The sequence below is a fragment of the Zootoca vivipara genome, chromosome 8 (assembly GCF_965207765.1).
Source record: "Zootoca vivipara chromosome 8, rZooViv2.hap1.1, whole genome shotgun sequence".
Taxonomy (NCBI): Eukaryota; Metazoa; Chordata; class Lepidosauria; order Squamata; family Lacertidae; genus Zootoca; species Zootoca vivipara.
Genome location: NC_142591.1, coordinates 52,610,399 through 52,630,126, shown reverse-complemented (window position 1 = coordinate 52,630,126; position 19,728 = coordinate 52,610,399). Strand labels below are relative to the sequence as shown.

The window sequence follows — 19,728 nt, the reverse complement described above, 5'->3', positions numbered from 1 at the left end:
AAATGCTTTTTGCCCCTGGGTCCCTTCACGCTCTTTTCTGGCGCTGAATCAAGGCGGCGACCCCCCCTTCCCTTTCTTTCTTCCTCTCTCTCGTTCTTATTCTTTCTTTCCCTCTCCTTCCTTCCTTCTTTATCTCTGTCTTCTCTCCCTCTTTCTTTTTCTTTCGTTCTTTATTCCTTCTTTCCTACTCTTCTTTCTCTCACCTCTTTCCTTCCTCTCTCCCTCCTGCTCCCTCTTTTCTTTCTTCCTTCCTTCCTTCCTTCCTTCCTTCCTTCCCATCTTTCTTCCTCTCCCTCATTCTTATTCTTTCTTTCCCTCTACTTCCTTCCTTCTTTCTCCCTTTCCGTCTTCTCTCCCTCTTCCTTTTTCTTTCCTTCTTTATTCCCTTCCTTATTTCCTACTCTTCTTTCTCTCCCCTCTTTCCTTCCTTCCTCTCTCCCTCCCACTCCCTCTTTTCTTCCTTCCTCCCTCCCTCCCTCCCCTTCCCTTCCCTCCCTCTCCCTCTCCTCAGAAACATAGGATGCTGCTTTATACTTCTGGCCCTTAAACCCTGGAACCAGGAGAGCAGCTCCAGTGAGTCAACCTCAGCCAGTCCCTTTGGTGAAGGGTGGTGGCTCACTGGCAGAACATCTGTCCTGCATGCAGAAGGACCCCAGCATCTCCAGGTACTAGTAGCTCTGCAAAGGTCCTGCATGAAACCCTAGCGAGCCTCCACCACCCAGTGCAGTTACCAAAAATCATTTTTCGATAAATTGTACAATAATTGTACATTTGAATATCTACTTGCCATTATTCTGACAATGTTTCTGCTTAAGGAGCTAGTTATTACTTACATTATTACAAAAATCAGTAATAATTGAATGCAGTGACAATAATTTATGATAATAAAGAGTGGACACATAGTCCTACAGATACAACTGGCCCTTTGAGGGTGACCAAACTGCTGATGCGGCCCCCGATGAATTTGAGTTTGACACCCCTGAGCTAGGCTGAGTCAGGGGCCTGAGGCTGTCCTGACTCCAGGTGCTGAGAATACCTCATTGCTGACAGCTGGTCCACTACCGGCTGGGTCAGGAGAGGCTGAGGCGGCTCCTGGGTCCAGTAACCCTCCAGCGTCTCCCGAGCTGCAGAGACTCAGGGCTGAGAGGAGAGACCTGAGTACTCGCAGGAGGAGTGCTCGCCTTCAGGCGAAACAGGGTGGTGAGTCCTCAGGGGATCGGGACCGGCCGTTACCTCGTCAGAGATAAAAGGCAGTCAGACCCTGCCCCAGGTTGCGGGAGCACCTGTTTGCTAGATAGATCCTGCCTGTGTTCCTGCTCCTGACCTCGCCTAGTTTCCTGCCCTGCACCCTGCCTCAGCTTCATCGGACTGACCCCTCGTTGATTCCTTAGACTTCAGACCAGCCCTGGACCTTGCCTTGGACCAGCACAATTGCGATGTTGATAACCAGTTATTGCCTAGCCCTACTATTCAGCTACATGTTACTTGAAGCAGACACATGGTTGACCACACAGGCATCCTCTTGGTCCTGATGGTTATCTTTCTTTATCCACAGTAGATTCTAGCTGAACTTCTAATATTGTGGTTTTAAACAACTCCTAAGCATTTGGGAAATTTGACCCTTTTAACTTTGCCTTTCAGCTTCCTTTTTAACACTACACCTCACACTACGTCCTGGGCACCACTTAAGATTAAATTCAGGGTTGCCAGCCCTCTGACCAGTTCCATGGCCAACTGTTCCAGAGCAGAATGCTTTAGAGAATCCAGAAATGTTTACATTTTTGTTGTGATTGGAACACATATGTAGCCAGTCCATGTGCGGGTAACTGAAGTCACCTATCACTAATGAACAAATAACAATTTCAATTACAATACTGGGCAAGCTTGGCAGCTTCAAAGTTTTTATCTTTGTTTACTAAATGCAAGTGAAATAAGCATGCAAAATTAGATCACTCTATAGTGGTCCTCTAAATGTTATCTAACTAAAACTCCCACCATCCCTGACCCTGGCCATGCTGACTGAAACTGGTGGAAGTTAAGAGTCCCACAGCATCCAAAGAGCCAGAGGTTCCCCATCCTGTGCAAACTGAGAATTTTCCAAAGAAAATAAGAATAATTTGTGCAAAGGGAAATTAATTCACATTTTTATGAATGTCTTCATTACAGAAATTAAATTCTATAATTTGAATTTACAACAGTTAACATTATATTTATCTTATCAATGAATCCACACAATCCTATGTGTCTGCTTAGAAATTTTGCAACATGGTGGAATGAAACCTGGCTTTTATTTCTCTTTCACAGCAAAAGAACTGAAAGCAATGGAAATGTGCCTGGCAGTTTTGTATGATGATATGTGATTTATCACTGTTATAGGCCTTTCACTGACGAATGCAGTGCTGACCTCAGTTGGAAATGGAATAAAATGATAGCAAGATGTCTGGCATGCTGACCACCACCACCAAAAGACCACAGTGAATTAAAGGGCATGGTGTGAGCAGTTTTATGTAGTCCCTAGCCCACGCTGATACAGAATTTATTTGCCAAGGCCATCAAATGGTGGCATATTTGAACAAGGTAAACAGGGCAGTCTTAAGCATATTGGGTGCCGGGGCGCCGTGGTGCGATGATCGCTCCGGCCCCCCGCCCCGTTTCTCACCGCGGTGGGCGGGCGGGCGCAGCGCGCAGTGCCCCCCTGGCGCCCTTCGCCACCCGGGCTTTCCTTAGAGCCAGCCCTGAAGGTAAACTAGGCGGTCAACTGATGGATGAAATTACTATATTTAACTTGTAAAATGAGTGGTTTGTTAACCCAAAGTATAGTATTAATGGACAATCTAGTCTCTAAGTCTGAAAACTATAATCGGAATAAAACAAATTGGTGGTCCTTCTGCAGCAGCTTACTAAAAATATTTCCATTCCATTTATACAAAACACACACAGTATCTTTCATGTTCACAGGTCATTCATTTCAATTCATACAAAGGTCCATGACCTTCTATCTTGATTTCAAAAGACAAGTCTCTGTAGCTACATAAAAGTTTCAATCTCTAGTAGAAAGCGTTATTCTCATGAGACTTTACATTTAATACACCTTTGGTCATTTTTGTGAAAATCGTTTCTGAATATAGCTGTCTTTGTTGATTAAAACTGCAATAAACTGAACTTTTCGGCACATCAGTCCTCAGGAATACAGTTAAAAAAAAATTGCACCAAGAAAAAGTTCAAAGCACCTAAGAGGACATTTTTGAGTCTGGGTGGTGACAGCACAAACTGTTCAGAACTTTTTCAATTATTAGTCTCACAAGCAGGAAAGGTTTGCTACTCTTGAAAACCCCAGAAGATGGCATACATGTCTCTAAGAGAAACTTTTTATTCCTTATTGCATCAAACAAAGCAAAAGTCAGACAAGTAATAATGGCTACAGTGCAGCTTTTAGAATATGAAGGGGGTAAAATTGGTTTATCATAGTGCCCCTTCTTTTGTGTGTTTTCTATATATGAGATTAAAAAAAAACCCTCTACTGACAGCCCAGATTCTGACCACAGCAATTTTATTTTAAGCAAGCACTAATGTCCTTTCATATCCATTCCAAACAGAAGGGTAAAATGACAGTTTGCTCAGTTTGTTTCTACTTCATTATCAACAGTGAGAAAAATACGGTCAGAGTGTTAAACCTTTGCTATTACTGGAAGAAAGAGGGACCAAACAAATAAATCATTTCTCTAATCTAAGACAAACCTTTTTCCCAAACCTGAGACCTGGTCTTGCCATCTCTCTTGCACTAAAATTAACATGAAGCCAACAGGAAATACCAGATTTATTGTTCTCCAATTGTATTGTAAACTTTTTTCCAGGGGAACATCTAACTATTCCTTCACCTTGACTTTTCCTTGGTTTCCAGAAAAATATATTTAATTACAGGGCCCCAATTAAAGATACATTTTGAAATATTAAGCAATTAGCCCCAAAGATGGTTCCAAAGATTCTATTTAGAACCAAAGCATATAAGTGAATACATTCATTTTATTTATTTAAAATTATTTATATCCTACCCTCCATCATTACTGATACCAGGAGAGAGTGCAGCATAAAATCATCTTTAAGAAAAATTTAAAAAAACTGATTCTTAAAAACACGGACAAACAAATCAACTAACAGGAGAGAGTGAAGTCATCTGGAGATGATAGCTATCTAATTTAGTTACCACAAGCAAAACAGGATCGCCATATATCCATAAATATAAAAAAGGATCAATATAAAACTGCTTAAAATAAAAATATCTGAAGATAATTACACTTTCAATAGCATGTTACCTACCTGAAGGACAGGCACTTTTTGTGGTGTGTTCTGCGGTGACTGGTGAAGCTGCGCCCAAGGCTGATGGTGAGGATGTGGTGGTGGTGAAGACTGGTGGTGAATGCCTGGGTGAGGTGGCATGGGAGGACAGGTTGGCATCTGCTGCTGAAAAGATGACTGGCTGGGATGCTGCTGACCAGATATTAATCGTTCTTGTATTGCTTGTGGATCAGCAAGGCCAACACCTGGACAGCCATTTGGTCTCATGTGGCCACCCATTTCCCGTGGGGCTGAAGACATGCCCATGAACGGCCGATTCTGTTGTATATTCCGAGGGCCCATACTCCTCTGCCCAATTCCCATGGCACCAGGTGGCTGGTGAGATGGCTGAGGATGGGGCATATTTGGATAACTGCCAACTTCCATTGGTATTCCAGCACTACCAGGCCTACCCTGTGGAGGAGGTGTACCTGCTGGATTACTCATTGCTTTCATGGGTGACATGGGAGGTGGAGAAGCATAGGTTCCCTGAGGCTGTGAAGGGTGCATAGTTTGTGTGTTCATTTGGTTAAGTGAGCCACTAGGGTGAAGGGGCTGCTGGTGCATTAGTCCTTGACCACTGTTAGATGGAAACCCTACGGCATTTGGGTACCTAGGTACAGACTGATTCATTGGAGTGTTATTCGTAAGGCCTAAATTCTGATTCATCCCTGTATTGTTTACTAATCCCTGATTAAGGTTACTGTAAGGATAACGAGAATACTGCCCTGAGTTGTTTATAGTAGGTGAAGGTACTGTCTGGCCCCGAGAACTAAAATTCAGTGTTTGTGGCCTAACAGCACCCTGCTGGGGAGGGTTAGGGGAGAATCTGGGACCATGGGCTACTGATTCTCCATGGAGAGCAGTGGGAGGGTGGTGATGAAATTGCTGCACTGAATGTCGTAAAGAAGGCCCCATGCTTGGATTCTGTTGGGGCACATGAGACATGTGGCCAGGTCCTGAGGTGGCAATGAAAGGATTTCCCTGATTAAGACCTTCCTGGCTTTGAGAAAACTGGTTTATCCTCTGCTGTTGTGGCTGACCATGCTGTTGCATTGAAAAGTCACCACGAGCCATATAATTTCCCATCGGCTGCATGTGCTGAGGATGTCCCTGTCCAGGTGGTCCTGATGGTGCTGGTGGTGGCGGCTGAGTGGGTGGTGGTTGCTGCTGCTGGTATGGTGCTCTATTCTGGTCTGGCACTTGAACTGCCCTTGGCCCCCACATAGAACTACCATCTACAAAGGGTTGTGCATGCCTTTCATTCTGCATACCAGGATAGACACCCATTTGACTACCGGTACTCCCACCGTGAGGAACTGGAGGATTATGATACTGTGAGTGAGGAGATGCTATACCATTCCCTGGGGCATTACTCATCATTCTGTTGGGCTGATCCATCAGATGCATTTTCTGCTGTTCATACTGATTATAATGATCAAAGTGGGTCAACTTTGCTTGATTTTGACTGTTAGGAGGATGGTGAAGGGGTGACTGCAATGAGGCAAATCCTTGATCAATAGGCATTTGTTGCCCCATAGCGTTTACTGCATTTTCGGGGTATCCACATTCACCCAAGCCCTCCAGTCCTTCACTGAAAATATTCCCATCTTCTCCAAACAGGCTCAACATTCCTGGATCTGCCATCTTTGTTCCAGCACGCAGCGTCTCAGAGCCACAACTAGAATACTAGTTCGTGCTTCACCTCACTGAGGTGTTTGTCTTCAAAGCCTTTAATCCTCAACTAATCGCCTTCATGTCATTCCATATTTCCTTAATTCTTTTGGACCACAGAGTGTCAGGCAAATTCGTGTTACGAGTCCTAAAAAAAGAAGAGAAAATTTCTTTTAAAACCAGGTTGCAAGTAAAAACACAAGTTGTATTTAAACACACTACAGCTTTCTGCAATTCTAAATGAAGCCTTTACAAATCCTGAGCTTTTAATATTTCATTTAGAAAACTCATATGAAGGTTGATTATGATAAGAAACTAGAAAGCCAGGAAACAGTAACCTTAAATTAATCCATTCACTATACTTCCTTGTGTTCCATTCCTGGATAGAACAGAACAAAAGAACACAACAGGCAGCTGAGGCAGCTGCCACAGCAGGCAGTCAAATGTATGAATATAGCCAAACAGCCCATCTGCTGAACTAAAACCCTGAAAATGCTCTACTTACCAACAGCATGTCCTTAACCTTATTCCCCCGAGCAGAGTAATCAGATGAGTGAGCAAGCAGCAGCAAGAACTACAATAAGCTAAGTCAGTTATATGCCTAGCTCTTAAGGTTAATTTCTTCTAGTAGTCACAAAATCCTGTTGCTCAGTTAACTAACTACACATTTAAATAAATTATAAGGCACACTCGATACGCAATGAAGTTGCAAACAGGATATTGAGTTCTGTATTAATGCAACATTCAGGCTTAATTCTTAACATTTGTATCCAATGTAGCACTAAATTAAAGTCACTAAACAATATTCAAGTTACTGTACAAGAAAGGAGACTACGACTAAACATATGGAAAAACTTTCTGACAGTAAGAGCTGTTTGACAGTGGAACAGACTCCCATGAGAGGTTGTAGACTCTCCTTCATTGGTGGTTGAAGGAGAGGTTGGCTGGTCATCTGTCATGGATGCTTTAGCTGAGATTCCTGCATTGCAAGGTGTTGGACTAGATGACCCTTGGGTCCCTTCCAACTCTAAGATTCTATGAATACATTGGCTCTGCTGGTGAAAAGGCTTGCACCAGCAGAACACTGATGCACACCAGAATGCGTAAAGAAGTTCTTGGTAACTCTGTGGCACAATGGAATGCACAATCTGTTGCACGATGAGTTTCCACTAGTGCAAATGCTGCACTGGATTCTTCTGTTAAAGCTCAACCACACACTAACACAATAGGTCTTCTGCTAGCAGACAGAGAACACTGGATACAGGCTACTGCTTTCAAGTGTTTACTTGTATTACCATAGACATAATCCTTACAACAACCCTGTAAAGCTAAGTCAGTATTATCTGCCATATTGCAGACAAGGTAACCAAGGCGGAGAACATATGGCTTGCCCAAAGCTGCCTAGCAAGTTCATAGCAGAAGTGAAATTCGAACTGGAAACTTCCTGATTAGTACCAGATTATTTGATTATTTAATAAAGAATTGTTAAGGTCATAGAAGACATATACAGCCAATATGCTTCTGAGGACAAGGAAGACGGCACCCAGATCAGACTAGCTTATTCTGCAAACAATTTTTTTAATAAAAATTCCTTCAGTAGCACCTTAAAGACCAACTAAGTTTATATTTTGGTATGAGCTTTCGTGTGCATGCACACTTCTTCAGATATCGTATCTGAAGAAGTGTGCATGCACACGAAAGCTCATACCAAAATATAAACTTAGTTGGTCTTTAAGGTGCTACTGAAGGAATTTTTATTTTGCTTCGACTCAGACCAACACGGCTACCAACCTGTAACTAATTTTTTTAATGAAGAATGTAATTTCTGAACTCCCTGGCAAAAATGGGGTAATTACGAGTAACCAATGTAGAAATGTTTAGAACAAGTAATCAAGTTTCACTGAACACTTAGAGGTCATTAAGATTTCCGACTTGATTTGTACTACATCTTACAAGTTTTTAAAAAAACAAAAACAAAACAAGCAAGCAAATAAAAAGCAAATCGCATATTTTAAAAAAACCTTCTGATTTAGTCATGAAATTAATGGTACAATACTGACTGAGGTGAAAAATTCAGTGCTGTGGGATTGGACTTTACCTTGAGGAAACTTTTCTGTATCATAAGCTCAGTAGTAACAATGAATGAATAACAACTGCAAGGGGTAGTCTCGGTGGCGTGGGGGCACCAGGGCACTGGGCCGGCAGGAGGGCACTGGGCCGGCAGGAGGCAAAGCTGTGCAGAAGCCGCCCACCAGGGCGGGGGCGCCAGAGCGATCTCCGCGCCACGGCGCCCGGGAGCCCGACCGGCTTGAGACAGCCCTGCAGCCCACAACCTGAAGAGGTATAATTTAGTTGCTGGTTTTATCACCTCAACACCACCTAGGCCTAAGGAAGCCATTAACAACATGGCATAAAACAAATAAACCCACATATAAGGAAAACCCTCCATGCCCACTAAAAAGAACCAACAAACTGTAAATTAAAGCCGGGGGATATAAATATTGCCTGAAACCAGTTTAAAGTTGAAATTGTGAGAGATTTCGGAATTTTGGAGAAGGCAATCACGAATTCCCACTCACTCCTGACATTTCAATCAGGCCGCCTGTTGCTCGCCCACTCCCTCCCTTCCTCTGCAGCCCAGCCGCCAATCTTGGTAGGCTGAGAAGCGAATGGGGCTTGCCTGCCTTACAGCCAGCGCCTTCACTTATTTCTCTGGCCGCATGAGAGCTGGTGGGCTGCTTCCTCCCTTCCTCCTTGCACTGGTCACTAAGCAGAACATGTTTTGTTAGTGCCCCCATTGCTGAGCAGAATGGTGGCTCCCAGTAGCCGCTGCTTGTGCAGCGAGAGGATAGTGACAGGATGAGCTGTGACTGGCAGCTGTGGGGATGCTGGCAGTGCTCCGGGGCTCCACGTCTGCATGAGGTGCCATGCCATGTGGTGCCCCAGCTAGGGTACTCCACCTAGGGTAGCGCCACCCACCTGGCCTCACCAGGAAGCGGCAGAAGCTGTGCATGGTGACACTGATTATCTGTATGGCCAGCAACTGCTTTCTTCCTCCCCACCTTCTTTCCTTCTTTCTGATATCATAATATATCGGGCGAGGTTTAGCTGGCGATATATTACGATGTTGGAAAGCAAATATTGCCCAGCCCAACTGGAAATAAATGTCATTATAGATGCTTGTTTGGACACTGATGTGAAAGAGGAAGACTGAGCAGACTGCTTGGCGTTTCTCCTGGGATCTCAGATAAATGAGGGAAGTGGACCTCTAGCGTCTAGGAAAATGGAGGAGGGAGGGAGAGGGTGAATGCTCAGGTTTGGGAGTGGCAGTTAGCCCCAAACCTGAGCTACCTAGCAATACTAAGGACAGCTGGGGAAGGCCTAGAAGTGTGTGTCCTTTTCCCTTTCCCCACCTCCACACCCCAAAAGCCCTAAACAGCACCAAAGGGCTCCAGCCTGACTAGAACAAGAGTATTCCTAGGGTGGGAATACACTGCAATATTTTATTACATGTTTCACTTGTATAGTTATAGTGACCTCTCTTACAGAGATATTGCAAGGACTACTTAATAATGTTTATGAAGCACTTTAAAACATTCAAAGTGCTATATAAATGCTGAGTTTTATGGAATTGAGAAGCACAGCTTAGATGGCTTTTAAAAAGACAGATTTGTGGATAACAGTGGTAGACCTATAAGCCATGCGAGCTAAGTGGAACCTCTAGAGGAGAGTGATTAAGAACAGGAGGTGACTGTTGTCTTCAAAACCCACTTGAGAGCTTTCAGAGGTTGTTGACTTGTATCTGCTGGAAATATTAACCTAAAATTGATATTCCTTACCTACGTACATCTCTTTAAAACACAGATCAAAAACAGGCGACAAATTATGAAAACCAAACAAATCCAATCCAGCACAATCTATAATAAAATATTACAAAACCACCACCAGTTTAAAAGCTAACGGACGACAACAAATGCTTTTGGAACGAGGTAAGCATGCATAGCTTTCTATTAGAAAAGCAAATGCAGGATCTAGTGGTGCTCCTGGGGTGGAATCAGGTCATAAGAAAAATGATCAATAACAGAGCAGTGGAAGTTCGAAAATGTGAAGAGACCAGAATTTATGTATGTGATAATCTAGTTATTTAATAAATTTAAGAAGTTACTTCAGTAAAATTCTTCTGGGAATTGTTACTGGCCCCAGCTACCCAGCAGTGTGCATTTGCACATGTGCATGTGCCCCTCCCAACACCTTTAAGGCAGGAAGAAAGCATACTGGGGGCTGTCTATGCAGGTCTATGTACAATGCTGAAGCATGTGCAGTAATACCTAAGTGTTTGCAACATCTGGGGGAAACTTGTCAACACCTTTGCTTTCACAGTGTCTCTTCCATCTGGAGCCAGAAACTGCAAGACATAGCAGAAGTAGTAGCCTGGGTGAAGATGTCCCACTCCGTTACAGACAAGTATCTTGCTGATCCACTAGATCATTTTCTCTATGACCTACCCCTGACATTGTGGCTGCAATTCTCTACTTAGCTTCCTGGGAGAAACCCCTACTGGACCCAGTGGGAAACTTGAGTAGACATTCACACATCTTTCTACCAGAAACTGTCCTGTGGGAAAGAAGCTGATTATGTGCTATTACAGTATTGTTTATTGTGGATTTTTTTCAATGTAATTTAATGTTACATGTAAAGGGGATTGGAAGGATTTGTAGCCTGAAAGGACGGATATAAAAAAAATGTAATAAACAGTCATGGGAAGCAGAGTATCAGCTGGAACATCTGAGAGCCAACCTACACATGATGCTAATCATGTTGCTTACACTTTTTACTGCAGAAAGTGTGGAGGGGAGATGATCTAGATAGGCCTTTGCACCTTGTTGTGAACCCTAAAGCCACCCAACTCTCACACCCGGGTTCAAATCCAGACAGGAGTCTCTGAACTGGCCACTTCTGCAAGAAAAACCCTGCACTTGAGGGAAACCACCATGATCAATGCCGTATGTAGTTTGGCCTTGAGGACTGGGAGAAACATGTGTACATCTTTGCCCATCCCTAATAACCTACTTGTTTTCAGATATCTTGTGAGCCACTGCAATAACTTCAATTAGTATGTGAAGTGTACCGGTAAATGTTCTAAACAAATAAAATATTTAAGTGGCCACCTGAAGTAAACACTACACACAGAGGAAAAATAGTGAGTACAAAATTGCATGGATTATCTATACCAAATTCAAACACCACAAAGGAGGCATAAATTTTAGATAAGAAAATGTAATTTTTGCACTTTGACGTATCTGAGAGCTCATGCTTACCATTTAAGCATGATTGAAGTGTGTATTCTATTTACAACTATTTTTTACCTTAAAATATGACTGCAAAAAAGTAGTATTGTGTAAGTATGTATGTTCAGGCTGCCTGAAATAAAAGTGAAAAAGATTTACGTATATCATTGTCTTCCCATTTAAAGACAACTGGGTATTTTTAAAGGCAAAAGTAACCCAGTCTTGTGTTACTCCGGTTTTAAACAGTGAACACAAAATTGAACAAGATAATGGGTTTACACAGATGCTTAAACATCTGGGAGCACTGACTGGTCCTAGACTCTCAGATACATAATATTTAAAGGCCTATCTTCTACACTATTTGCTGAAGGGCACTGAAAAGATACATACTATTTAAAAAATATTAACAGCATCTTAAGCAGCAAACTTCTAACCCTTTTAAAATTTCTTTAAAAAATGTGCTACAAATCAACTTATCCTTTAGCTAACTAAAACAGAGGCTTATCCATTCATTTTTCTGAAAAAAAGTAAGAAAAAGAAGTTGTTGTTTAAAAAGCCACTAGTCCACCTTGTCTATATAACAGCTGGTGAAATTTCCATTCTGACATTTTCAAAATTCGTCATTTCCTTATAACTATGAAAATCAGTTAAAATTATATATACTTTCTGTAAAAACTTGCACTTAACATACCTAGCGTGTTAGCAAATAGCTTCTCTCAAATACCTGAATACATAAACATGCAAAAACTATTTATTTTGTAACTTTACTATAGTTTCAGAGTTAAATCTCACTAATTATTGATTTCTTGAATCTGGCTCAGTGGTTAACAGGCAGCCGGTGCAGATCTTTGAACACTAGTGTAATAAGCACCCTAAGCAACTACTTAAGGGGTTGGCAAACTATGGCGCGCAGGCCAGATACGGCCTGAGGGGGTCGTTAAACTGGGGCCCGGCCCTTGCAGCCACTCAGTCAGTCGCGGTCCACCAGTTTAGCTCCTGCACCCAATAGGAAGCCACAGACGCCTCCTCCTCCTCCTCCTCCTCCGCCATGGCTCCAAAAGCTAGCGGGGAAAGAGCGGCTTTCAGAGCCATGGCGGGGAGGGGGAGGCATCTGCGGCTTCCTGCAGCCAATAGGAAGCCACAGACATCTCCCCCCCTCCATGGCTCCAAAAGCCAGCAGGGAACGAGTGTCAGGTGTGTGCACATGGACACAGGTGCACGTACTCCTGTGAGCGTGCCTGCTCGCGAGCGATCCGGCTCACCAGCGGAAAAGTTTGCTGACCACTGAACTACATTTTGCACAATCCAGGCAAAAAAGGTAACTCCACACACAGCACATTACAGTAGCCTAGCCCACTTGCAGTATAAGTGGTATACAAGTATCACAAAACTTTTTCCAATTGCGGAGGGGGGGGGAGAGAATAAAACAACTATTAATTTAGTTTGAATGTTCTATTCAAAGCATTTACAGTATTAGAAATCCTTTTCAATGCTTCAATGCTTTCAATGTTTCAAGTAAACAATGACAACTCAATAGCACACTTTCCTTAAATAGCTTACATTTTAATGGCAAGAAATGAAGGCACTGAAAACTGTAACCTTAATTTTGGTATGCCAAAAGAGGTGAGCAAGTGAAATAACAATTTTATTTATTTTAGAAATTGCCACCCACTCTTCAGTGTGAAGTTCTTCTCTCACCCACACCCCACCTCCCTACCTTAAGAACTGTCACTGGGAAAAGGTTGAGCACAACTTTGGAACTGCACAGTTTAACTTGTAACATATGTATAATGTTATTAATTTATGAAAAAGCATGCATGGAAATGGATTATTTCCCCCACACAGAAGAGAACGTGGTGGAAAATATTCTTGCCCTCAGCACTGATCCCCATTCCACAAGCTGCCCACAGTTTTCAAGATCGAAAACAAGGTACCTAACTTTTTGATAATATTCCTTCGTGAGCAAGCATTGCATCAGCCTTGTAAATAAGATTGGTAAGGGATCTCCATTCCACTTTCCACCTCAGCTTCCCCTGCCTTCTTCACATGCCCTCCATACGTATTTCACAACTGTAGACAGTTGCTACAGAATTCCCATCAGCCTGGTCTTGATTTCTTTGTGTTCTGCTTTGAGTGATGGCCTCAACAGTATGAAGGCTGTGACCCAAGGTAACAATTCAGCTTTGGGCAAACAGAGTGAAGTGAAGAAAGACAAGGTAGAGTAGGTTGATCCAAGGTCTCCAGGCAGTGTTTGAAAGTAGCCAGGCCCCAAATGCATTTTGCACCTGGCTATCGGCCACTTGCAACCAAGTGAAGATGCCTGTATGGCACCTGATATCTCCACCATCTGAAGGTGCATGCCTGGGATCGTTCGATCTTGACTCTTTTCACACACTAATACCACATCCTGTAGAATTCTATCAGATATATTTTATCTGCACAGTCGGAATGAATTTCAGGAACTAAAATGCGTTTTCTGTGCAACCTGAGCAGGAGTGGTGAACAATGGTATAGTTAACTGTTGTAGCTTGTCTTCACATACCCCATGCCACTGCCCTGTTCACAGTTGTGAAAAATATTCGTACACTATGAATGGTCTGTGTCACCATTAAGAAAAAGAGGTAGGGATAGGCCAATATATATGTGGACTGTCCCTGGATCAAATGACTTTTCTTCTTTGAGTTCTCAAAGTTCTTGACCTAGCTTAAGGTTGTCATCTGAAGTAGCCAGATGTTTAACTGATAATCATCGTTTGAAAACTAAAACTTTGGAGCTGTCTTGCCAAAAAATGGCAATTAATCATTCCGTTTTGGCAACTGTAACTTGGCTTTAAGGTTCCATTTGGTGCCTTGCTTATATATCTCTAAGTTTCCAACACTGCCCCAAGCAGCATGATGGAAGCTATAGCATAGCTGCCAAGTCTCCCGTTTTTTGCGGGAAACCCCCGTATTTTAAATCGTTTCCCGCTGGCAGCCCGGATTGGGAAAAATCCCGTAAATCCCCTGGAATTCCTACCTGCCAGGGAGGCTCCATTTTAGGTCCTGGCGCCGCCCAATTTCCGGTGCCCATACATGGGTAGCGCGGCACCAGAAGTCGCTTCTATGCATGTCCGGACATGCATAGAAGTGACTTCCGGTGCCGCGCTACCCATGTTTGGGCACCGGAAATCGGGCAGCACCGGCACCGGAAGTTGCTTCTAAGCATGTCCAGCGTAGAAGCGACTTCCGGTGCCTGCATGAGAAGACAGGCTCCCGCAGATTGAGTGGACAAGGCCAATAGCTGTTCCAACTGTCAAAAAGGCATTTTGTGCACATGCTGCAGAGGGAAGTTAGGGGCAGATGGGGCTCATCAACCTGGGAAGGTAACCCATCTAGGTCGGAGGAGGAAACCTCCACTACATTGCGGGATATCTTTGGGAGAATAAAAGGCTAAGGAGCAAACCCTATATAAATTTGGAGCGGAGTCCCTAAGATGCTTGGATGGTGCCTTGTACACCTCCTTCTGGCAACTTCTGAGCCAAGCTGGTGCCAAATATATTGCTCCACTTTCCTTTGGAAAAGCTGAGAGGGGTTTTGTTGTTGTTTGGGCAGCCCAGGAACTCCATGCACACTGTTTAGGCTTGCACTAGAAGTAGGTCACTTCGGTGCTGCTAACGCAGTGGTGTGACTTCACCCCCAGAGGTACACTATTTTCTCTCAAGGCAGGTGTCAACAATACCTCTCACAAGAGGTACAAAACAAAATAAATGTACAAAATCATGTAACAATCAGCATTAATTTAAACAAATGATGCCACTCCCATTATGCTCCAAAGGCCTGCCAGAACAAATAGGTCTTAAGCAGCTGCCTGAATAAAGATAATGGGAGTGACAGTCAAATCTCAACAGGGAGGGAATTCCCTGGCTGAGTTATCACCACTGAGTAGGCCTTGCCTCTTGAAGTAACACACACACACACACACACACACACACACACACACACACACACACCCTTCCAGGTCACATAAGGTTAGGCATTAGTCACACATTACTCTCATTGTTTTCTATTTGCACTGGTCCCCAGTTTGTTTCTGGGCTCAATTTAAGGTACTATGAGGCCACTGTTTTGCTGGAGCTCGGGAGGTCTATGTCTGGTCAGGTGACCTGGGTGGGAGTCAGTCTGGGAACCACATTTACACCACCTTGGGTTCCACAAATGGCATAAAGGTAGAATAATAATAATAATAATAATAATAATAATAATATAAAATAAGTATATACATGTGCCCTAGATTTCCCAAGTATCTTCCCCTTTCTGCTTCCCCCTTAGGATGGCACTCTGGCAGCTTGAAGGCACTATATTCTATTTCTCTCAATGGGATAGAGCATTGCCAAATGAACAGATTGCTTGTGAACACAATAGGATGCTTGATGGGTTACTAAGCCTAATAAACCCCAGTGTGAAAACTCCAGAATGTGTCCCCTTTGCAGGACGACAGAAAGCCTGATATGCAGGAGAATGGGAACTTGTTAAGTCACCTGAAGGCAACTCTTACTAGACAAAGCTTGCCGGACAAGTGGCTATGAGACTGTGGTGCTGTGGGTTAAACCACAGAGCCTAGAGCTTGCCGATCAGAAGGTCGGTGATTCAAATCCCTGCGACAGGGTGAGCTCCCGTTGCTTGGTCCCAGCTCCTGCCAACCTAGCAGTTTGAAAGCACATCATAGGTACCGCTACAGCGGGAAGGTAAATGGCATTTCCGTGTGCTGCTCTGGTTCTCCAGAAGCGGCTTTGTCATGCTGGCCACATGACCTGGAAGCTGTACGCCGGCTCCCTCGGCCAAGAATGCGAGATGAGCGCGCAACCCCAGAGTCGGTCACGACTGGACCTAATGGTCAGGGGCCCCTTTATCTTTACCTTTATTACACATACACCATATTCTTGTAAGGCAGGCATAGGCAAACCCGGGCCCTCCAGATGTTTGGGACTACAATTCCCATCATCCCTAGCTAACAGGACCAGTGGTCAGGGATGATGGGAATTGTATTCCCAAACATCTGGAGGGTCGGGGTTTGCCTATGCCTGTTGTAAGGGGTTGCCAATGTCACACCTACAGGTGCTCATGTGCCCAAAGAAGCCGTCCCTGGTACTCATAGCAGCCCCTCCACTCACTGAAATTATGTTTGAAAGAAGCATTCCACTGCAGCCAATGGAAGATTGTGTGTACAAATCTACCCACAGGCCCCAAAAACCTGGTACCCCAATGCCAATTAACCTTAACCCACAGCTCTAAACAGGAAATACTATTAATCATTATCTTATGACTCCAGGAAAAGACTAGGGATCGTATTAAACGTAGTGCTAAGTAAGCAATTCTGTCAACACAAGTATTTCTGTTTGCACTATAGAACTTTGCTCCCTCTTCTCCCTCTGTACGCCCTTAATTTTTTTTTCTAGGGTTTTCCCCAACCCTTCAGAGCAGATCTTAGGGAAGGGATGGAGCAGGAACAGAGGAGACTTGTGTTGTGCAAGTGGAAATACTTGTGCTGCTGGGATGTGGTAGCTGAATACCACCCAAAGTTTAACAATCCCCAAAAATCAAAATTGTTAAATTAAATTTAAAAAATAATTTAAAATAATGTCAAATTATAAATATCAACATTTTAAGTAAGTTAGAAGCCCTTATACTTCAGTGCACTGAGAAATGTAGAAGTGTGGTGAGCTTTTAAAACTAGGCTATAGAGCCAGAAAGCTCATCAGTAAAGACCAATGCTAAATTGATTATAATATTAAAATGCTTTGGTAACACAAGCTACCAGGAGGTCAAAGGAGACATTAAAACTATGTCAGGGATTGTTTTCAAAACCTTCACAGGAATGTTAAACATTCAGAATACAGTTTGTATTTTACATTTGCAGTATTTCTCAAGAAGAAAGTGAGCAGTGAAATAAACCTTATTTCTATCTATTTCAAGCTACTGATCCAATGAATATGCAACAGTTATGTCAAAATGACCAGAACAAAATGGAGTGTGGGGACAGAAAAAGCTATATTGCTGCCATCCAACATCAAAATCTCACAGCAATTACAATGTCGTATAAAGTTGACACTAAACTAGGGGACAATTCAAGAGGCAAGGCTAATAGCTACATCCCAAGGTCCTGAAAAAGCATCAAGCACAACTTACTACTTTCATTATTGGACAAAGTTTTTGTACATTTCCTGCATTTGTCATTCATTAACTAAATCATCTGGCAATTTCCTACCTCTCCTGCATTTAAAAAGGATCTGAAAGCCTATGCTTTTCACATTGTAGAAGACTACTGAGATTTCTCTCTGTCCTTGCCATGCTATAGAGGGCCCTGCTCAAACAAGCTCCTCTTGTGCACACAAGGAACATTCATTTTTCAAGCTTGGCAGGGCTGCAGCTGAAAATAATTTATCTGTTCTCTCTACAAGAGCACCACATATGTGATTGGGAGGGAAACATATCCATCAGGAATAAACTTGAGCACAAAGACAAGCTGAGTGTCACAGGATACAAAAGGGCAAAGGTCACAACAGTAAGCTGGAGGCTTTGCACTGGGCTGTGGTTGTTAATGCATGGCTGCTTCATTCATTTTCTGACATGCAAAACAGAAGCATTAAGCATAATTTCGCATTTCACATTACTCATTATGAAAGAAATACTACATACTGCATGATGAAACCCTAAACATCAAAACATTAACAGCTCAGCTAAGTTGCCCAGGAACACTTTTTTCCAATATGTACAGACAACAAATATTCTTTTGTACATACAAAGTGCTAAATAATATTTCTGTATGAAATATGGCTATAGAAATTATCAATTATCTTTTGACATTCATGCTAACCACATCTGAAATATCTGCTGCCAACTAAATTGCTTCTAAGAAACAAGAACTTATACCTTACCTCCGTCATTAAAAAGTAAAGAAAACTGTGACGTAAGCCGAAGCCTTGGGAAATTACCATGTGCAAGCACAGTCTTATGGATTGGAGCTTAGACCCAATGAAATGGATCATTTTAATCACTCCCTGGACTCATTTTGGAACAGCTACATTTCTGATTTTAAACAAAATGCTTATGTTCAGGCTTTTAATTTTCCAAACGATGCAAGTGCAGCAACTTGAAAATCCACAGGTGGTCAAGAAACATTTCCCCTGTCTCTCTCCTGAAAAATGTAATCATACAGGGCAACCAAAGCAGTTTCCATACAGAAGAATCACTATGCTAAATACAGCACCATGTTATTAGAGAAGTTGGGGGGGGGGGAGGTTGTCTGTACATAGAAAAAAGTGGAGCCATCTATGATGAAGCACATACATTCAAACCCAGTTTAAGTAGTAGTGCAGCCTCAACACTGTTATCTGATAAAACAAATGGATTTGGACAATGTACAAGCTTGTTTGTGTCACTGACTACAATTCTAGCTAAGTTCACAACTTTCATTCATACATTAATATTACAACACTTGATACAGTCTGTAATACGAGACTTGAAATGCAAAAGCAGTTAGTTGCTGGTTCTGCCTAGATTCTGGCTGCAGGCTCAACACCAACATCTTTTTTGGCACCAGGTAAATACATTTCTTTTCTCCCAGACACCTGAGTGTTAATTTTTTCCCCTTTGCAACAGCTGGTGGTGTATAAATTTCCTTTGCCAGCTATCCATTGTAGTCAGATCTAGGCTAGGAGATGGTGGAATTGTTTCTATGGTTTGGTTACCACATATAGTGCTTCACTTTTACTTTTCTTATTTTTCATATGTTGCATTGTGATATTTTAAGTCGCTTTGTGATGCTTGTGCAAAGTGACTAGTAAGTTTAATAAACAGTAATACTGTACCTGGAACACCTTACTTACTCTTATTAATGACCAGTTCAGATACTGAAATTTGATAGATTCAAAACCTTTCAAATAGGAACCAGCTGAGCTATACTAGAGACCAAACAGCTGCTAGTGAACAAGCAGCTGTGGTATGAACGATAACTATGTTGTCTATAGCTTATAAGGCTGCGAAATGCGGACAAAGCCATAGAACTGAATCACAATCAAATATCACCATGCAGCTACCACTCAACTCAAACAAACAAGAACCTAAATTAAAAGATCTCTCTAAATTAGCAAGCTTATTACAGGTGAACACTCCCACTGGCAGGCAATGGAAATTTTGGGACCTAGGACTAGAGAATCTTTACATTTGTCGCCATACCATAGTACTACAATAAGCTTCTCTTCACAAGACTTGTGTGAAAGTCTTCGTATTGACTGTCCTGAACTAACTGACAATAAACTTCATAGTGAGATTCCAAGCTGAGAGGGAAAGAAAAGTTTCTCTCCCTTATCTAATCACATCCTTCCTAGATTATCAATTTCCAAAAAATCAAAGTTCTTTAGCCTTTCCTCACATGAAAGGTATCCCAACATCCA

General features: G+C 42.6%; 1 protein-coding gene across 6 annotated transcripts in view; it reads right to left on the bottom strand.

Annotated features, from left to right (window-relative positions):
• The window catches only part of CHD7 (chromodomain helicase DNA binding protein 7), a 142,727-nt gene that overhangs the window by 106,045 nt on the left and 16,954 nt on the right, over positions 1 to 19,728 (bottom strand). For all 6 annotated transcript variants that reach the window (XM_088675563.1, XM_088675568.1, XM_088675565.1 and 3 more), the window contains exon 3: positions 4,318 to 6,157. In XM_088675563.1, coding sequence (XP_088531689.1) covers positions 4,318 to 5,982 — 1,665 coding nt within the window. In that variant the 5' untranslated portion in view covers positions 5,983 to 6,157. The remainder of the gene's footprint in view (positions 1 to 4,317; positions 6,158 to 19,728) is intronic.